Genomic DNA, 17,197 nt, shown 5'->3' with positions numbered 1-17,197 from the left:
TCTTCGCTGCGTCAGCAAGCCTGTTCTGAATCCCCGGGACGTGGCGCTCCTGAATAAACAAGTTAAGATGCAAACAGCGTAAAACAAATTCCCGCATTCACACGCAAACATTTAGCAGCCTGTCGATTAATAACCTCGACCACCCCCATATGATCACACCAAAATATTACCTGTCGATTCCGCACCTATCTGGCCACAACTCACACGCCACCAACAGAGGAAAAAGCTCCAGCAGGGTCACGTTACGAGTGACGCCCGCCTGCCTCCAGCTCTCCGGCTATGCCGCCACGCACCAATCCCCCTGACAATAGAGCCCGAAACCTACACCACCAGCTGCATCCGATTGTAGTTCTAGATCCCAATTAGAGACATCAGGTTGCTGTATCGGGAGTGACCCATTAAAGTGCTCGAGAAACAGAGACCACATGCGCAAATCCGCCCGGATCCCTGCCATAATACGGACAACATGTTTGTGGTCACAGACACCCAACATCGCCGCAGCTAGTCGCCGTGAAAAGACACGGCCCATAGGCAGGACCCGACAGGCGAAGTTAAGAGACCCCAGCAAAGACTGCACCACCCTCAAAGTAGGTTTACGGGAAACCAGCACCAGTGAGATCAAGTCCAACAACTGCCGCACCTTCCCCTGCGGCAGCTGAGTGACCATCGCAACCGAGTCGATCTCAATCCCCAGGAAGGTGAGACAAGTAGTAGGCCCTTCAGATTTGTCAGCCACCAACGGCACACCAAATTCAGCAGCCATGCCCTCGAAAGTGGATTTTAACCATCCACAATCACCGGAGCCCGCCGCCCCAAGAAAAAGAAAATCATCCGGATCGTGAACCACAGAATCCCTCCCCGCTCGCTGAACCATAACCCAGTGTAAAAAGGAACTGAATAACTCAAAGAAGGCACAGGATATGGAACACCCCATCGGCAAACATCGATCAAAATAAAAGGACCCCTTGAACCGGAATCCCAACAACGGATACAAGGATGGATGTACCGGCAACAACCGGAAGGCCGACTCGATGTCTACCTTGGCCAGCAAAGCCCTGCCGCCCAGACGCTGAACGCGACACAATGCACTATCAAAAGACGCGTAGCGTACCGAACAGAGATCCCGCGGAATGCCGTCATTCACCGAGCGCCCTACAGGCCGGGACAAGTTTTGGATCAGGCAAAATTTGCCGGGCTCCTTCTTTGGAATAATCGCTAACGGAGATAACACCATCACCGGGAACGGGCGCTCCCCTGCAACTCGCACCTTCTCAAGTTCTTCCCACAACTTTCGCAGTACCTCCATCCGCAACCGAGAAACGGAAGAGGTGTTAGAAGCCTGCACATTAGCCAATGGAAGTGTACACGGAATGACAAAACCCTCACTAAAACCCCCCGCCAAAATCACTGCAGCCTGCGCATCTCCATATTGGTCCAGCCAAGGCCGCATGGCATCCACCCTGACTGGAGTGGGCAACCCCCATACCCCAACCTCAATTAGCAGGGGCCAAAGGCACCCCAGCTCTCTGCTTGCGGCACTTGAGAGCCGAATGTCCCTGACTGCACAAGGAACAGGCATGCCAAAAACGACAGTTGGTAAAGGAACAAGCCGATTTGTTAAACTGCCAACAGAGGCCTGGGCCACCCCCGGCCCCCAGGCCACCAGTGGGACGAAAGGAACACACTCCACCGGGGACCAGAACTCCTGGCTTACTCAAAGAACCCAAACCGGACCCCTCAGGTTTTGCCATATGGGTTAGCCATAAATTAATGTTGTGCGTACCCCAAGACATGTGGCGGTTCTCTTCCATTTTATCACGGAACGCTTCATCGTAGTTGAGCCAAGTCCAACCACTGACACGCATCTAACACGGAGTCTGCATAAGCCAACAGGAGGCCATAATCTTGGGGGCGGTCCTGCCCCCAGACACTAGCCAACCTCAAGAACACTCACGTCCAGTTTAAAACATTACGGGAGACCGCACCCGATTTCGCCTTCGCTCCCTCCTTCTTACTCTTCTTCCTCCAGCAACTTGAAAATGTCCATGCACGCACGCTTTCTAATCTTGTGCCGAAGAGACCGCAGAACCTTCTCCCAGAGCTCCGCAAGAACCACAAGGGCAGGAGCCCCCCGGTCCTCACCCCCCTGCGCATTCCTAGTACCCGCTTCCCGTCGAGGTGATCCCGCTGAGGAAGTCGACGAAGAAGAAGAGGAAGAAGATGTTGAAGAGGACGAAGAAGAATCCGTACCCCGACGGCCCTTTCAACTCTTCCACTTCTTCCCTTTTCTATCCACGCCACTAGTCCCAGCCCTTAGGGCCATGTTACCCTTAAGCTGATCACATCCAGGTCTGTGTCCACCACCGTCCGCTCTGGAAGTGGCGCCATCCACAGCAACCACCATAGCTGGAACCTGGGGAGCCGCCTGCACAGGCTCATCGACTCCGATCCGCGGGGCTTTGTCCGATCCACCATGAGACCCAGCTGCAGCCGACGTCCGAGCCACTTGTCCGCAATCCTGTGGGAAAAAAGCCAGACAGGGGCCAGCAACCTGAACAGTATGAGGGTACATTAGCCCTGAGGGACTAATCCCTACCCCCAGGCTCCCAACCCCCACAAATCCCCCGGTCCCCCTCCCCCAGGGGGACCTAGACCCCCAAGTCTGCAGAGGAACAGCTCCAAAAAACGGGGGCTGAAGCACAGACCAGGGTCCCAGTCCCCTAGATCCCCATGGCCCCGCCGCCCAAGGCGACGCCCAACCCGAAGAACCGACCAACATGCCAGGACCAGCGCCCGAAGTAGACGGGCGGAGCCCCAGCCCCCTCCTCTCCCACTGACACACCACCCCCATCTTGGGAAAAACCCTGCACCACCTGCCGGTCTACAGCAATCTGCTCACTGGACTCCTCGCCCTCCTGCTGCAAGACTGGAGAGACTCCAGAAATAGACACCTCCCCCCCATCTGGGCCCCTCTCAGCCACTCTTACGACCTCCGCCGTCCCCCAACGCTGCCATGGATCCCTGGTTTCCTACTCCGGCCTCGGCGGGCCAACTCCAGACCGCCCGCATGATTCGGCACCTCCCCTATCACCTCCAAGGCGAACACAGTACGGATAGCCGACCGCGAACGTCTCGGAGGCAGCAATCTCCCCCCCTGTGCAGGCTCACTCACCAGCGCCGAGTCCTCATCGAACGAGTCGCCGGCAAGCAGGGACAGCTCTGCGGGCTCCTCGGCGGCACTGGTAGTAGCTCGAGCCATGCCACACCAACCTCTGGCTCCAAGTGCTCTCGCACACGGCAGGAACAACGACACTCCATCTCCCCAATGCCACATGGTGCTATAAAAGAGCTGCCCGCACTGGAGACCAAATTTGCCTCGGAGGACCAAAAGCCATTAATGGTCCTCCTAGAGCCCTCCCTTTATTGAATTACCCACCCTTCCCTCCAGCTGCGACCCCCCCAATCAGAGGTCAATCCCAGAATAGAAAAGTCCTCCCCCACGTCTGGTCTCACTGCCCTTCCTAAATACACCCCCATTCTCTCATCTAACCAACAGGCGATCCCACGGGCCTCCCAGCTCCGCATTAAGGTTGCCCGTCGGGCTTAGTAACCTCATGCTTGTTAAATTCAATCGTGCATGCAGTGGGAGCTACTTTATGGCAAATCTTCCTTTACTGGGTTGTTGTTTTGCTGTCTTCTCCCGACTGGTTTGTTGTTCGACAGACACCCTTAGTATCTGCCCGCTGCTCATTGCAGTGAGCCTTTTTCACTTCGTCGAGTGTATCATATTGCTCCTTCCCTATTTTGTTATTTCTATTATTTATGATGTTTACAACCTCTGCTTGTCCAGCCATTGAATTGTTTTTTGCTCATTCCTTAATCATGCTTTTGTGCACTTTTTTAAGGCAACTATTGTACATTTCAGATCAGTCTTCCATCCTTTAGATGTCACTTTCTATAACTTCTCTTAATGTCAAAGGTCTTAATAACATTATTAAGAAACGCAAGATTCTATCCAATATATAGATGATCTCAAATCTGATATAATCCTTCTTCAAGAAACCCACCTGAATACTGTTGACGCCACTAAATTTGTTAAGCAAGGATTTTATGCTCCTCTATTTTCCCCTGCTGTCAATGAAAAGAATGGTGTCCTCCTTCTAGTTAGACAACACCCATCAATCTCTGTGATGTTCAGTTCCCATGATATATTTGGTAGATGGATTAGTGTTAAACTCAATATTTCTAATCACACCTTATGCATCATTAATATATATGCACCTAATTTAGACTCTCCTGAATTTTTCCATAATCTAGCTAACCACATACTCCAAGACCCGGATACCCCTCTCATCATAGGTGGCGATTTTAATCTTATCTTGGACCCTCTTAAAGATAGGAAATCCCACGTTTCATATAAAAAACCAAAATCTTGGTTTGCACTTCATGACATCATAGATCAGTTGCGACTTACTGACCCATGGAGACTCCAACATTTAGATGCAGATCAATTCACGTTCTTTTCCACCCCTCACTCTACCTACTCCAGGATTGACTACTTTCTTACTAGTTCCTCTCTATTGGATCACATTGCCTCTACTGACATTAAATCTATTATCATCTCTGACCATGCTGCCATTACTTTAACCTGCAAACACTTTTCTCTAGAGCCTCGCATTAGACAATGGAGGTTTAATTCCTCCCTTCTCGATGAAGACACGTTTAAAGAAACCATTACTGCTGCTATAGAATAATTTTTTACTTTTAATGAACCCTCTCACACTGATTGGACTGTGACCTGGGATGCCTTTAAAGCCTTTATATTGGGTACCATTATTCAGTTCTCTACCCGTCTCCATTCCTCCCAGAAGGAATCACAAAAAGACCTGGAATGTCGTATTCAAACAGCTGAATCTTTACACTTATCAGATGTGTCTAATATTTCCGCCCTTGTTCACCTCCGTAACCTACGCCTCCAATACAATTCTCTTCTCAGCTCCTCGGCCGCCAAATCCGTTTTCATTCAATCTTCTACCTACTATGCAGATAATAATAAACCCGGTCATGTTCTAGTGAACTACCTTAAGAAAACTCAGGATAAGATTTCCATATCCTCAATTAAAGATTCTTCAGATAACAGTTACAAATTCATCTGCCATTGCCTCATCCTTTCTCTCTTTTTATCAAAAGTTATACTCATCTGAATCTTCTTTCTCTGCTCCCCTTGTCAATTCCTTTTTATCTCTTCCTCATCCTTCTCTCTCACCTACAGAAATGCTACCGCTTGATATGCCCTTCACTTCCCAAGAACTCATTGATGCAATTCACTCACTCGCCTCTAACAAGTCCCCTGGTTCAGACGGTCTTACCAATGAGTTTTATAAAGCCTTTCTACCTGCGTTGCTTCCACACATGCTACCCTTTTTCATTCTCTCTGCCCAGTTTAGGGAAGACGATAAGGGTAGCTTCCATGAAGGAACCAGAAGATTGTCCTTGAGCACAAAGACCCCCAAGACATCAAAAATTATCGACCTATTTCCTTAATTAATGTTGATGCCAAAATCTTTGCTAAGATCTTGGCAAAAAGGTTACAATCTATCCTTCCCAAACTTATCTCTCCAGATCAATCTGTTTTTTTAAACCAGCGTTATTCTTCCAATAATACTCGCCTCTTATCCCATATCATACACCACACCACCTCCCATTCTGATAGACTGGTGGTCATGGCCCTCGATGCCGAAAAGGCCTTTGATCGAATCGAATGGCACTTTCGCTTTCATTTCCTTAAATGGTATGGATTTTCTGACTTCTTCCTTAATATGATTAGAGTTCTCTATTCTCATCCGACGACGAGGATCATGATCAATGGCCACCTTTCACAACCGTTTTCTCCGACCCGTGGAATGAGACAGGGATGTCCTTTATCCCCCCTACTGTTTAACCTTGCCCTTGAACCTCTCTTAACTGCTATCAGATCTGACTCTAGAATTTGGGGATTCCAATCTGGCTCCTTCTCAGCTAAACTCTCAGCCTATGCTGATGATGTCCTCCTATACATCAATCCTTTTTTTTTTTTATTTTTTTTTTAATTTTTATTTATTTATCATTTTAATGCATCCTATACAAGATGTTTAAAGAAATACAGAAATATATTATTCTCTTAGTCATATTACATACCAAGAATTGAAATTTAAACATCCATATAAATCATATAATACAGTCCACAACTTAAGGAGAAGAGACAAGATGAAAGTAAAACCCCTCGGGAAAGGGGAATATACAAAGGAAACTAAAAACTTTAAGAAATAGAGCAGTCAGATCTTACCTATCCAAAGTAACCTTAACCGCATTATTAACCTGTATCATTCGGACTGTGTAGAGATTCCTTTACCTTCAAGGAAAAAACCTAATTGGGAAGGTTCGAAAAATATATATTTACTTCCTTGATAGGAAATAAAACATTTACAAGGAAATCGCAACTGGAAACTTGCCCCCAAAGCAATCACCTTTGATCTATGTAACAGAAATTCTTTCCTTCTGGACTGCGTCCACCTTGAAACATCAGGAAATATATATACCCTTTCCCCCAAATAGGAAATCTGCTTTAAATTGAAATATAATTTCAGCAACATTTCTTTATCTTGAAGAAATACCAACGAGACCAATAAAGTTGCTCTTCCCTGAATTTCAATGTCAGAAGATTGCAGAATATCAGAAACATCTAATTGAACATTTTCATCTGCTGTAGCTTTTTCTTTCTGCACTTGTTTTATATAGTAAATTCTTTGTATCGGGGGAAGACTTACTTCAGGTACATTTAAGACATTCAACATAAAGTTCTTAAAGAGTTCTTTAGGAGACATAAACTTGGCAACCGGAAAATTAAGAATCCTCAAATTTAAATTTTTCTGCTGATTTTCCAGGTTTTCAATCTTCCTCAAAATCATCATTTTTTCTGTTGTTTGTTTGGTAATTAGATTCTTAGTCTCTGTTGTTGCTTTATCTAAGTTTTTTAATTCCACTTGGTGTTGCTGAGTAATAGTCTCTAAGGAGCTTATCCTGGAGGTAGAATTCTGGGTCATAGTAACAAAGTTAGAACATACCAGGTGAAGATTCTCAATTGCAGTCCAAATGGAGTCCAGAGTAACAGCCTGTGGTTTTACCAACGGTCCAAGGAGGGGGACACCAGCCGACCCAAGCACGGCTCCTGCTCCAGCGATGGAAGTCTGGGCTCCTGCCACCTCCCCACCGCCGGTCACCGTCGGCTCCTCTCCCCCAGAACGCTGCCTCTCCAACGTCGAGGTCAGCGTGTCTGCTGCATGTTCCACTTCCGGGTCAACTTCGGAGAGAGAGCAAGCCTCACCCCACACTCCGGGGGAGCCCTCCCGCCAGCTCCGCTGCAGCGAAGATTCTCCGGGATTGGGAGGGGTATGCGGTCCTCGCGGGCTCAACGAGAGCGACATCTCGCCGTCCAAGCTATGGATTCCCGGTTCCACAGCAGCGGAAACGCCCGACATGGAAGAGGGGACTGTGAATGCTGTTATCACAGTCTGCCTCGGCGTCGAGAAGCCCGGGGTAGGTGGAGGGATACCCCTCGGTTTCCCTCTTCTTTTAGGCATGAAATTGTCGTTTTTAAAAGTAGAATAAAGAAATTTTTCCTTTCAAGACGGGAGTGCTTCTCTCAGCGTCCTGCTCCTGACGCCATCTTGTCTCCCCCCGGGTTTTACTCCAATCTGGCTCCTTCTCAGCTAAACTCTCAGCCTATGCTGATGATGTCCTCCTATACATCAATCCTTTTTTTTTTTATTTTTTTTTTTATTTTTATTTATTTATCATTTTAATGCATCCTATACAAGATGTTTAAAGAAATACAGAAATATATTATTCTCTTAGTCATATTACATACCAAGAATTGAAATTTAAACATCCATATAAATCATATAATACAGTCCACAACTTAACTCCCTCATTTATGTCCTTGAACAAATTCATCTCTTTTCCATCATTTCGGGTTATAAATTAAACATTTTTAAATCTGAAATTTTACCTTTAAATTGTATTGATATTCAATCCAACTCTTCCACTAACGGCTTCATCTGGTCTCCCACCAAAATTAAATATCTTGGCCTATATTTCGGACCTTCTCTTGAATCCACTCTACAACTTAATTCCGACTTCATCTTCTCCATCATTCAAAACTGTACCAATAGATGGTCGCCCCTCAACCTATCATGGTGGGGAAGATTGTCCACCATCCGCATGATGATCACTCCCAAGATTAATTATATTCTCAGTATGCTTCCTGTTCTTTTTCCCTATTCGATCTACTCTCGCATTGAAAAACTTTGGGCAGACTTCTTGTGGAATGGTAAACAATCCCACATCGCATTACGCAAACTAAAATGCCCTCGTGACCAAGGAGGAGCTAATTTTCCCAGCTTTTGTGATTATTACTTAGCCTTCTCGATGTCGCAAGGATCTCTCTGGCTAAATAACGATTCTTCTGCTATACTTCCCACTTGGCTTCATTTGGAACATTCCATTGTGGATTCCTTTTACCTTCACTACGTGCCTGCCTTACCTCTCCCTGCCTCAGTCAAATTGAACCCCATTCTGCTTAATACTTGGCAAGCAATCAATCATATAGACTCCATCTCGGATAAAAAATGGGCAGACTCGCTTCTAGCCCCACTCTGGAACAATCCCAAAATTAAAATTAACAAAGAATTAGTGGTATGGAAATCTTGGCAACGTTGAGGATTCTGGAATCTTAATCACGTTGTCTCTGGATCCAACTACATCATTGTCTCAAGACGACTTTCTCTTCTCTCTCTTCTTTACACTCTATTCCGGATTTATACGACATGATACTTTCCTTCACCTCAACTAAAGGACAATCCTCCAAATGGTACAAGTTCATTCAGTCTAAATGTTACCAACCACTTCCCGATTCCTTAACCAAATGAGATCAGTACTTACAATCTCCACTCACTACCCATACTTGGATGGCTATTTGGCCTCGATTAATAAAATCTCTTAGATCAGCTTCACATATGTAATCAGCATTATTCTTTTATCATAGAGCCTTTTGGACTCCTAATAAAACAGCCAAACTGACAAGATCTTCTGACAGCTGCTGTTGGACTTGTAAACTCCTGGATGGCTCTCTGCGTCATATGCTATATGATTGCCCCCATGTTATCGCCTTCTGGTCCTCCATTTGGCGTGTGCTTACCAAACTTTTTAATATTTCTGACCCTTTTTCATTTGATGTGTTGATTACTGGCTCACTAACCTTTACTACACCTTTATCCTTATACCATGACCGCCTCTTAACAATCTTATTATTTATTGCCATTCAGATTATATTCCAGAATTGGAAAGACTCCACGAAACTTGATTTCACTCATTGGTGGAACTCTGTATGTTTGCATATTAAATTTAAACGTTATATTGCTGAATGCCATAACTCGTTATCCTCATATACCAAAACCTGGTCTATTTTAGTAGATCACTGTAATTCTGACCTTTGATTAACTACTTTTTCAATCACTTGATTGCTTAATTGATGGATTGATCTTCCTGCAATATTTTTTGCTTTCTCTTTCTGCTTGATCTTCATTAATTATGTACATATCCTTTGCCTTAATGATGTATCTTTTTAATTTACTTTATTTACGTTGTAATATTGTACTTTTCCTTACCTAATGTTATATTGCCTGATTCTACTTTTAACTTTTAGATTGATTTTACCTATGCATAACACTCTTTTTTTGTAAATCGATATACTCGACTGGTGTTATCACTGTTTGTTCTGTGCTTCTTCGGGAGCATAACTTTATTGTCTTTTCTTTTGCTCACATAAAATCAATAAAATATTTTGAACAAAAATAAATAAATAAATAAATGAAAGGGTTCCCTGATTGGTGAAATTTAAATAATCAGTATAGCTTGCCGGGTCTATGCTTCCAGACAGATTTGCTAGGGCATCAGGCAGCCAAGTGGTATAAATTAATATCTGAATATTTGAACAAGAAACCTAAAACTAGTCTAAAACACATTTGGAGCATTGAGATAAAGCAGCAGATTTCTGCTACTCAATGGCCACGGATTTGGACTTGGAGGATAAGATGTACAATGTCAGCATCTATGAGACAAACTTGGGGCTCCTTTTATGAAGACGTGTGTGACTTTTCATCATGCACTAACCTCTGCGCTGGCCAAAAACTACCACCTGCTCAAGAGGAGGCGGTAGCGGCTAGCGAGGCCGGCGGTTTAACGCGTGCTATTATGTGCGTTAAACCACTAGTGCGGCCTGATAAAAGGAGTCCTTGTTTTTTTCTGTTACATAGAGTTCTTTGGACCCCAGTTCGTTTGCAGAAGTTAGATACTGTAGTTCCAAATCTAATAGATGCTGGCACTGTCATCTTGAATAGGGACACTGGATCATTTGTTGTTTTTTTTGTCCTTTGATATTCAACTTTTGGAAATCAATATGGGGACAAATCAATTTGATTTTGGAATCTTCAATTCCGCTGTCTTAGGGTCAGAGATTTGTGGTACATTGTTGTCACTTAAACCTCCTTTGGACGGTGACGGGATAATCGTGCGCCAGACGCCAGCGCGCCGACAATTCAGCGGAAGACAGAAGCGCACAGGGGAAAAAATAATTTTTAAAGAGCTCCGACTGGGGGTTTGGGGTGGCAACCCCCCCACTTTATTGGTTAGTGTTCGCGCTGCTGTTGCGGGGGGGGGGGGGTGAAACCCCCCACATTATAGAGAAAACGGAACTTTTCCTCAAAAAAATCAGAAAAAGTTCCATTTTCGCTATAATGGAGGTTTCCAACCCCCTGAACCCCCCTCCAACAGCAGCGCGAACACTAACCAATAAAGTGGGGAGGGTTGCCACCCCAAACCCCCCGTCGGAGCTCTTTAAAAATTACTTTTCCCCCCGTGCGCTTCTGTCTTCCGCCGAATTGTCGGCGCTGGATTGTCGGCGCGCTGACGTCTTGTGCTCCACTGCCTATGAACCCAGCCTATTCCTTGTGACTCTGGGCAAAGTGTCCCCTAACATTCTATTGCCCTAGGTGCCCCAGTTAGATTGTGAGCCTGCCAGGACAGATGGAGACAAGATTTTAGAGTACAGTGATGCCTTGGAATACGAACTTAATCCATCTAGAACCCCGTTCAAATTCCAAAGCGTTCGAGTTCCAAGACAATTTTTCCCATTGAGAATAATAGAAACTAGATTAATCCGTTCCTGGGTCCCACAAACTGAAATTTTTAACAGGAAATACACTGCATTTTAAGGTAAAATATTAACAACAAATATTCCAAAGCAGCATTCAGATTCTGGGGCACAAACACACACATACAATGTGCAGGGCGTTCGGATTCTAAGACAAAATTTAGTACAAAAAAAAGTTCGGATTCCAATTTGTTCGAGTTCTGGGGCGTTCGGATTCCGAGGTACCACTGTGCTATTCAATGAATTGTAAACCGCCTTGGGTGAATCTCTTCGTTAAAAAGCAGCTTAAAAAATCTAAAATCATAATTATAATTTGTCCTTCAGATCTTCTCAGTTCGTTTTCTTTCTTTGCAGCTGAGTAAAAAGTATGGGAATGTTTTCAGTCTGCAGTTTTGCTGGAAAAACACGGTGGTGCTGAATGGCTTTAAGGTGTTGAAGGAGGCGTTAGTTGTTAAGTCAGAAGACTTTGCTGACCGCCCACCATTTCCACTGTTTAAGCACCTAGGAGTGAATAAGAACTGTGAAGGTAAGCCTCAAAATGGAATCTGTCTTCAAAGTATATTAGATTAAAGACATGTGTAGTTTTTTGTTAGAGCCCACTGTAAAAATGAGTCTTTGGTGAATATCTTGCAGGAGTGGTCTTAGCCAGGTATGGACGTGGTTGGAGGGAGCAGAGAAGGTTTTCAGTTTCTACAATGCGAAACTTTGGGCTGGGTAAGAAGTCCCTTGAAGAAAGGATAATTGAGGAAGCTGGATTTCTCTGTTCGGTATTTGAATCCAAAGGAGGTATGTCTTTCTAACTTAAGGAAAATAAAAAGGAGGGGGAAAATAAGAATGATGTACACTTCTTCCTCATATTCATGGTTTTCAGCATTCGCTTTTACGATTATTCACAGTTTTTAGCTTGCTGGCTCCTCCCCCCCCCCCATTACATCAGCTTGCATAGAGAAATAGCTGATTCCAAGCATTTACAGAGAAAATCACTGATTCCCAGCACTTTCTTCACCGTGTTTTGCCTTCAGGAACAGACCAGGTCTCCCACCATGTTATTTGCGATTTCACTATATTCACGATGGTTTTTAATAGAAAAGAGTGAATAACATATGAAAAAGTTATTTGCGGTTTTTCTGTATTTTCGGTTCTGTTAATCCCCTATCACAGTGAATATGGAGGGAGAAGTGTATTATGAGGAACTGGAGTGTAAATGTACTGTATTTCTGATAGAGGACTGCTGCTTTGTCAGTTAACCTCTACCCTCACATTCAGCGTATTGATACTATACTGCTCTCTCTGGTTGAGGAAGTGTTGTGTTATCAGATTTGCCGAGTATCACACATTTGGCATGTGACACAAGCATTTGGGGCCCTACTCCAGCTCACATGCATAAGGGGCCTGATCTCACACATTGACACCTAGCTGCTCCTATGGTCCAGATAGAAGTGATATAGAGCAGACCAAACAAAAGTCAAAAACCAAGGAGACCAAGGTCTAAAGGTATTCCAAATTAAGACAACTTTATTAGCAACAATAAAAAAGGGGTCAAAACCATGCCCAACTCAGCTGAGTTTCGTCTATACAGGCTGCCTCAGGGGCCTACAATATCAGATTGGTGAAAAAACTGCTTGTACCAAAATCTGGCTAAAATGTTGCTCTTCCTCTCAAATGTTCCAGCAACAAAGTGGAACGTTTGAGAGGGGCAGCAACATTTTAACCAGGGGGATTGGAAGGGTATTCTTGCAAAAATAGTTATGTGAACTGGCCTTCATCCTAAGCCTGATTCTAAAAAGGGGGCTGCCTGAGGAGACACAGGGAGGGAAAAGACAGCAATGGAAGTAGAGGATCACTTCTGTCACGAGAGACAGCTGGCTTAGGGTCAGAGATGACTGACCTGAGGCTGACACACATACATGACACCAGTGTCATACCTAGCATATGTGACACCCGGGGCCCATCATTTTTTGACCCCCCCCCCCATCTGTATGAAAAACATGATTTTAATAACATAAACATAGTAACATAGTAGATGACAGCAGATAAAGACCCGAATGGTCCATCCAGTCTGCCCAACCTGATTCAATTTAAATTTTTAAATTTTTTTTCTCAGCTATTTCTGGGCAAGAATCCAAAGCTCTACCCGGTACTGTGCTTGGGTTCCAACTGCCGAAATCTCTGTTAAAACCTACTCCAGCCCATCTACACCCTCCCAGCCACTGAAGCCCTCCCCAGCCCATCCCCTACCAAATGGTCATACACAGACACAGGCTGTGCAAGTCTGCCCGTACTGACCTTTGTTCAATATTTAATATTATTTTCTGATTCTAGATCCTCTGTGTTCATCCCACGATTCTTTGAACTCAGTCACAGTTTTACTCTCCACCACCTCTCTCGGGAGCGCATTCCAGGCATCCACCACCCTCTCATTAAAGTAGAATTTCCTAACATTGCCTTTGAATCTACCACCCCTCAACCTCAAATTATGTCCTCTGGTTTTACCATTTTCCTTTCTCTGGAAAAGATTTTGTTCTACATTAATACCCTTCAAGTATTTGAACGTCTGAATCATATCTCCCCTGTCCCTCCTTTCCTCTAGGGCAGTGATGGCTAACCTTTTTGAGCCCGAGTGCCCAAACTGCCGCACAAAACCAAAGCATTTCCTCAAAGTGCCAGCACGTCAAATCCGGATAACAAGAGGCAGCTCAGCAATGTCCAACCTTAGTGAGCTGGAGGTTTATGTGACAGCAGAGGACTAAGAAGAGATGTTTTATTTGTAGTCTTGATGTATTGGAGAAGTGACTGCGATTCCCCAAATAAAATGACCTGCAAACTGAATTAATCGCATTAATGACTATACAACATTGGATTCATCACAATAACAACTAATTAAGAGATGACCTGAGTGTATGGGAAAAGGACTTATTTTTCATTATTGGAGCCTTTGTTATTTTATTATGATGTTTACAAAAGCACTGTGAAGGGCCACATATACACTTTACTGTTTTTTGCTATATTCAGTTTTCCATAAGGTACAGCGCAGAGGATTAGTGTGTTGGTTGTTCACAGAGAGCCCAGCCCTCCTCTCAGCTTACTGAACTTCTCTATGCAATCATCATAAGCAGCTTTTTTATTTCCTCGAATTTAGCATGTCCCCCATGGAAGATACAGAGGTTTTTACAGAGGAGCACATTATTAGACACATTAACATCCCCCCATATCCTCACCTCTCTAGCATGGGAGCACTAGGAACTGTTCCTGATTACAGATGTCACATGTGGAGTCACACTACAGCCTCACTGAGTTCCTGTGACAGACTCAGTGTGAAGCTTCTCTTCCTCCCCCCACTTCCCCCTCACACACTGCCTGGCTCATAGGATACTAAGGGGAAGACAGTCAAGCTAAACATCCACTCACAGGACTGCAGCCAGCAAAGGAGGATGGGCCGCGGCCCACCGGGACAATGCCCGGTCCTCCCAATGGCCAGTCCGGCCCTGTTGCCAGGTGAGCTGCAAAGCAGACACCGGCACACTCGCCTCCCGCCGCACCGCATATCTTAATTGCGGACCTTCCCGCGTGCCAGCTGCAAGGCCTTCACGTGCCACAGCTGGCACGCGTGCCATAGGTTTGCCATTGCTACTCTAGGGTATACATATTCAGGGCTTCCAGTCTCTCCTTATACGTCTTCTGGCGCAAGCCTCCTATCATTTTTGTCGCCCTCCTCTGGACCGCTTCAAGTCTTCTTATGTCCTTTGCCAGATACGGTCTCCAAAACTGAACACAGTACTCCAAGTGGGGCCTCAACACCTTCTTCCTTTTACTGGCTACGCCTCTCTTTATACAGCCCAGCATCCTTTTGGCAGCAGCCAATGCCTTGTCACACTGTTTTCTCGCCTTTAGATCTTCAGACACTATCACCCCAAGGTCCATCTCCCTGTCCGTGCATATCAGCTTCTCACCTCCCTGCATATACGGTTCCTTCCGATTATTAATCCCCAAATGCATTACTCTGCATTTCTTTGCATTGAATTTTAGTTGCCAGGCATTAGACCATTCCTCTAACTTTTGCAGATCCTTTTTCATATTTTCCACTCCTTCTTCGATGTCTACTCTGTTACAAATCTTGGTATCATCTGCAAAAAGGCACACTTTTCCTTCTAACCCTTCAGCAATGTCACTCACAAACATATTGAACAGGATCTACCCCAGCACCGAACCCTGAGGGACTCCACTACTCACCTTGCTTCCTCCGAGCAACTTCCATTAACCACCACCCTCTGGCGTCTGTCTGACAGCCAGTTTCTAACACAGTTCACCACTTTGGGTCCTAACTTCAGCCCTTCAAGTTTGTTCAACAGTCTCCTACGAGGAACTGTATCAAAGGCTTTGCTGAAATCTAAGTAAATTACATCTAGCATATGTCCTCGATCCAGCTCTCTGGTCACCCAATCAAAAAATTCAATCAGGTTCATTTGGCACGATTTACCTTTTGTAAAGCCATATTGCCTCGGATCCTGTAACCCATTAGATTCAAGGAAGTACATTATCCTTTCTTTCAGCAACACTTCCATTATTTTTCCAACAACTGAAGTTAGGATCACCGGCCTGTAGTTTCCTGCTTCATCCCTGTGACCACTTTTGTGAATAGGGACCACATCTGCTCTCCTCCAATCCCCAGGAACCACTCCCGTCTCCAGAGATTTGTTGAACAAGTCTTTAATAGGACTCGCCAGAACCTCTCTGAGCTCCCATAGTATCCTGGGATGGATCCCGTCTGGTCCCATTGCTTTGTCCACCTTCAGTTTTTCAAGTTGCTCATAAACACTCTCCTCCGTGAACAGCGCAGAATCCACTCCATTTTCTTGTGTAACTTTGCCAGACAATCTCGGTCCTTCTCCAGGATTTTCTTCTGTGAACACAGAACAGAAGTATTTGTTTAGCATATTTGCTTTTTCCTCATCACTCTCCACATATCGGTTCCCAGCATCTTTTAGTTAGCAATTCCATTTTTTCATCTTCCTCCTTTCACTAATATATCTGAAAAAAATTTTGTCTCCCATTTTTACATTTTTAGCCATTTGTTCTTCCGCCTGTGCTTTCACAAGACGTATCTCTCTCTTGGCTTCTTTCATTTTCACCCTGTAGTCCTTTCTGTACTCCTCTTCTTGGGTTTTTTAATATTTCACAAACGCCAACTCTTTCGCCTTTATTTTCTCCGCCACTAGTTTGGAGAACCATATCGGCTTCCTTTTTCTCTTGTTTTTATTGATTTTCTTCACATAAAGGTCCATAGCCATTTTTATTGCTCCTTTCAGCTTAGACCACTGTCTTTCCACTTCTCTTATGTCCTCCCATCCTAACAGCTCTTTCTTCAGGTACTCTCCCATTGCATTAAAGTCGGTACGTTTGAAATCTAGGACTTTAAGTATCGTGCGGCCATGCTCCACTTTAGCCATTATATCAAACCAAACCATTTGATGATCACTACTTCCCAGGGAGCACCCACTCGAACATTAGAGATACTCTCTCCATTTGTGAGGACCAGATCCAATATCGCTTTTTCCCTCGTGGGTTCTATCACCATTTGTCTGAGCAGAGCCTCTTGAAAGGCATCCACAATCTTCCTACTTCTTTCTGATTCCGCAGTCGGAACATTCCAGTCCGCATCCGGCAAGTAGAAATCTCCTAACAGCAGAACCTCCTCTTTCCTTCCAAACTTTTGGATATCCACAATCAGATCCTTATCAATTTGCTGCAATTGAGTCGAGGTCTGTAGACTACACTCACATAGATAGAAGTTCCATCTTCTCTTTTCAGAGCGATCCATATCGCTTCTTCCTCTCCCCAGGTCCCTTGCATTTCAGTCACTTGGATATTGATCTTTACATAGAGAGCTACTCCTCCACCTTTTTGATCATCTCTGTCCTTCCTAAAAAGATTATATCCCGGTATGTTTGC

The 17,197-nt window shown here is 44.7% G+C and overlaps 1 protein-coding gene across 2 annotated transcripts in view; it reads left to right on the top strand.

The window, feature by feature from the left end:
* The window catches only part of LOC117353429 (cytochrome P450 2D15-like), a 126,711-nt gene that overhangs the window by 18,508 nt on the left and 91,006 nt on the right, over nucleotides 1-17,197 (top strand). For both annotated transcript variants that reach the window (XM_033929347.1, XM_033929348.1), the window contains exons 2-3: nucleotides 11,603-11,774; nucleotides 11,882-12,034. In XM_033929347.1, coding sequence (XP_033785238.1) covers nucleotides 11,603-11,774; nucleotides 11,882-12,034 — 325 coding nt within the window. The remainder of the gene's footprint in view (nucleotides 1-11,602; nucleotides 11,775-11,881; nucleotides 12,035-17,197) is intronic.

The sequence above is a fragment of the Geotrypetes seraphini genome, chromosome 2 (assembly GCF_902459505.1).
Source record: "Geotrypetes seraphini chromosome 2, aGeoSer1.1, whole genome shotgun sequence".
In the NCBI taxonomy this organism is placed as follows: domain Eukaryota; kingdom Metazoa; phylum Chordata; class Amphibia; order Gymnophiona; family Dermophiidae; genus Geotrypetes; species Geotrypetes seraphini.
Note: the sequence above shows the minus strand (reverse complement) of the source record. Positions and strands in the feature narration are given on the sequence as shown.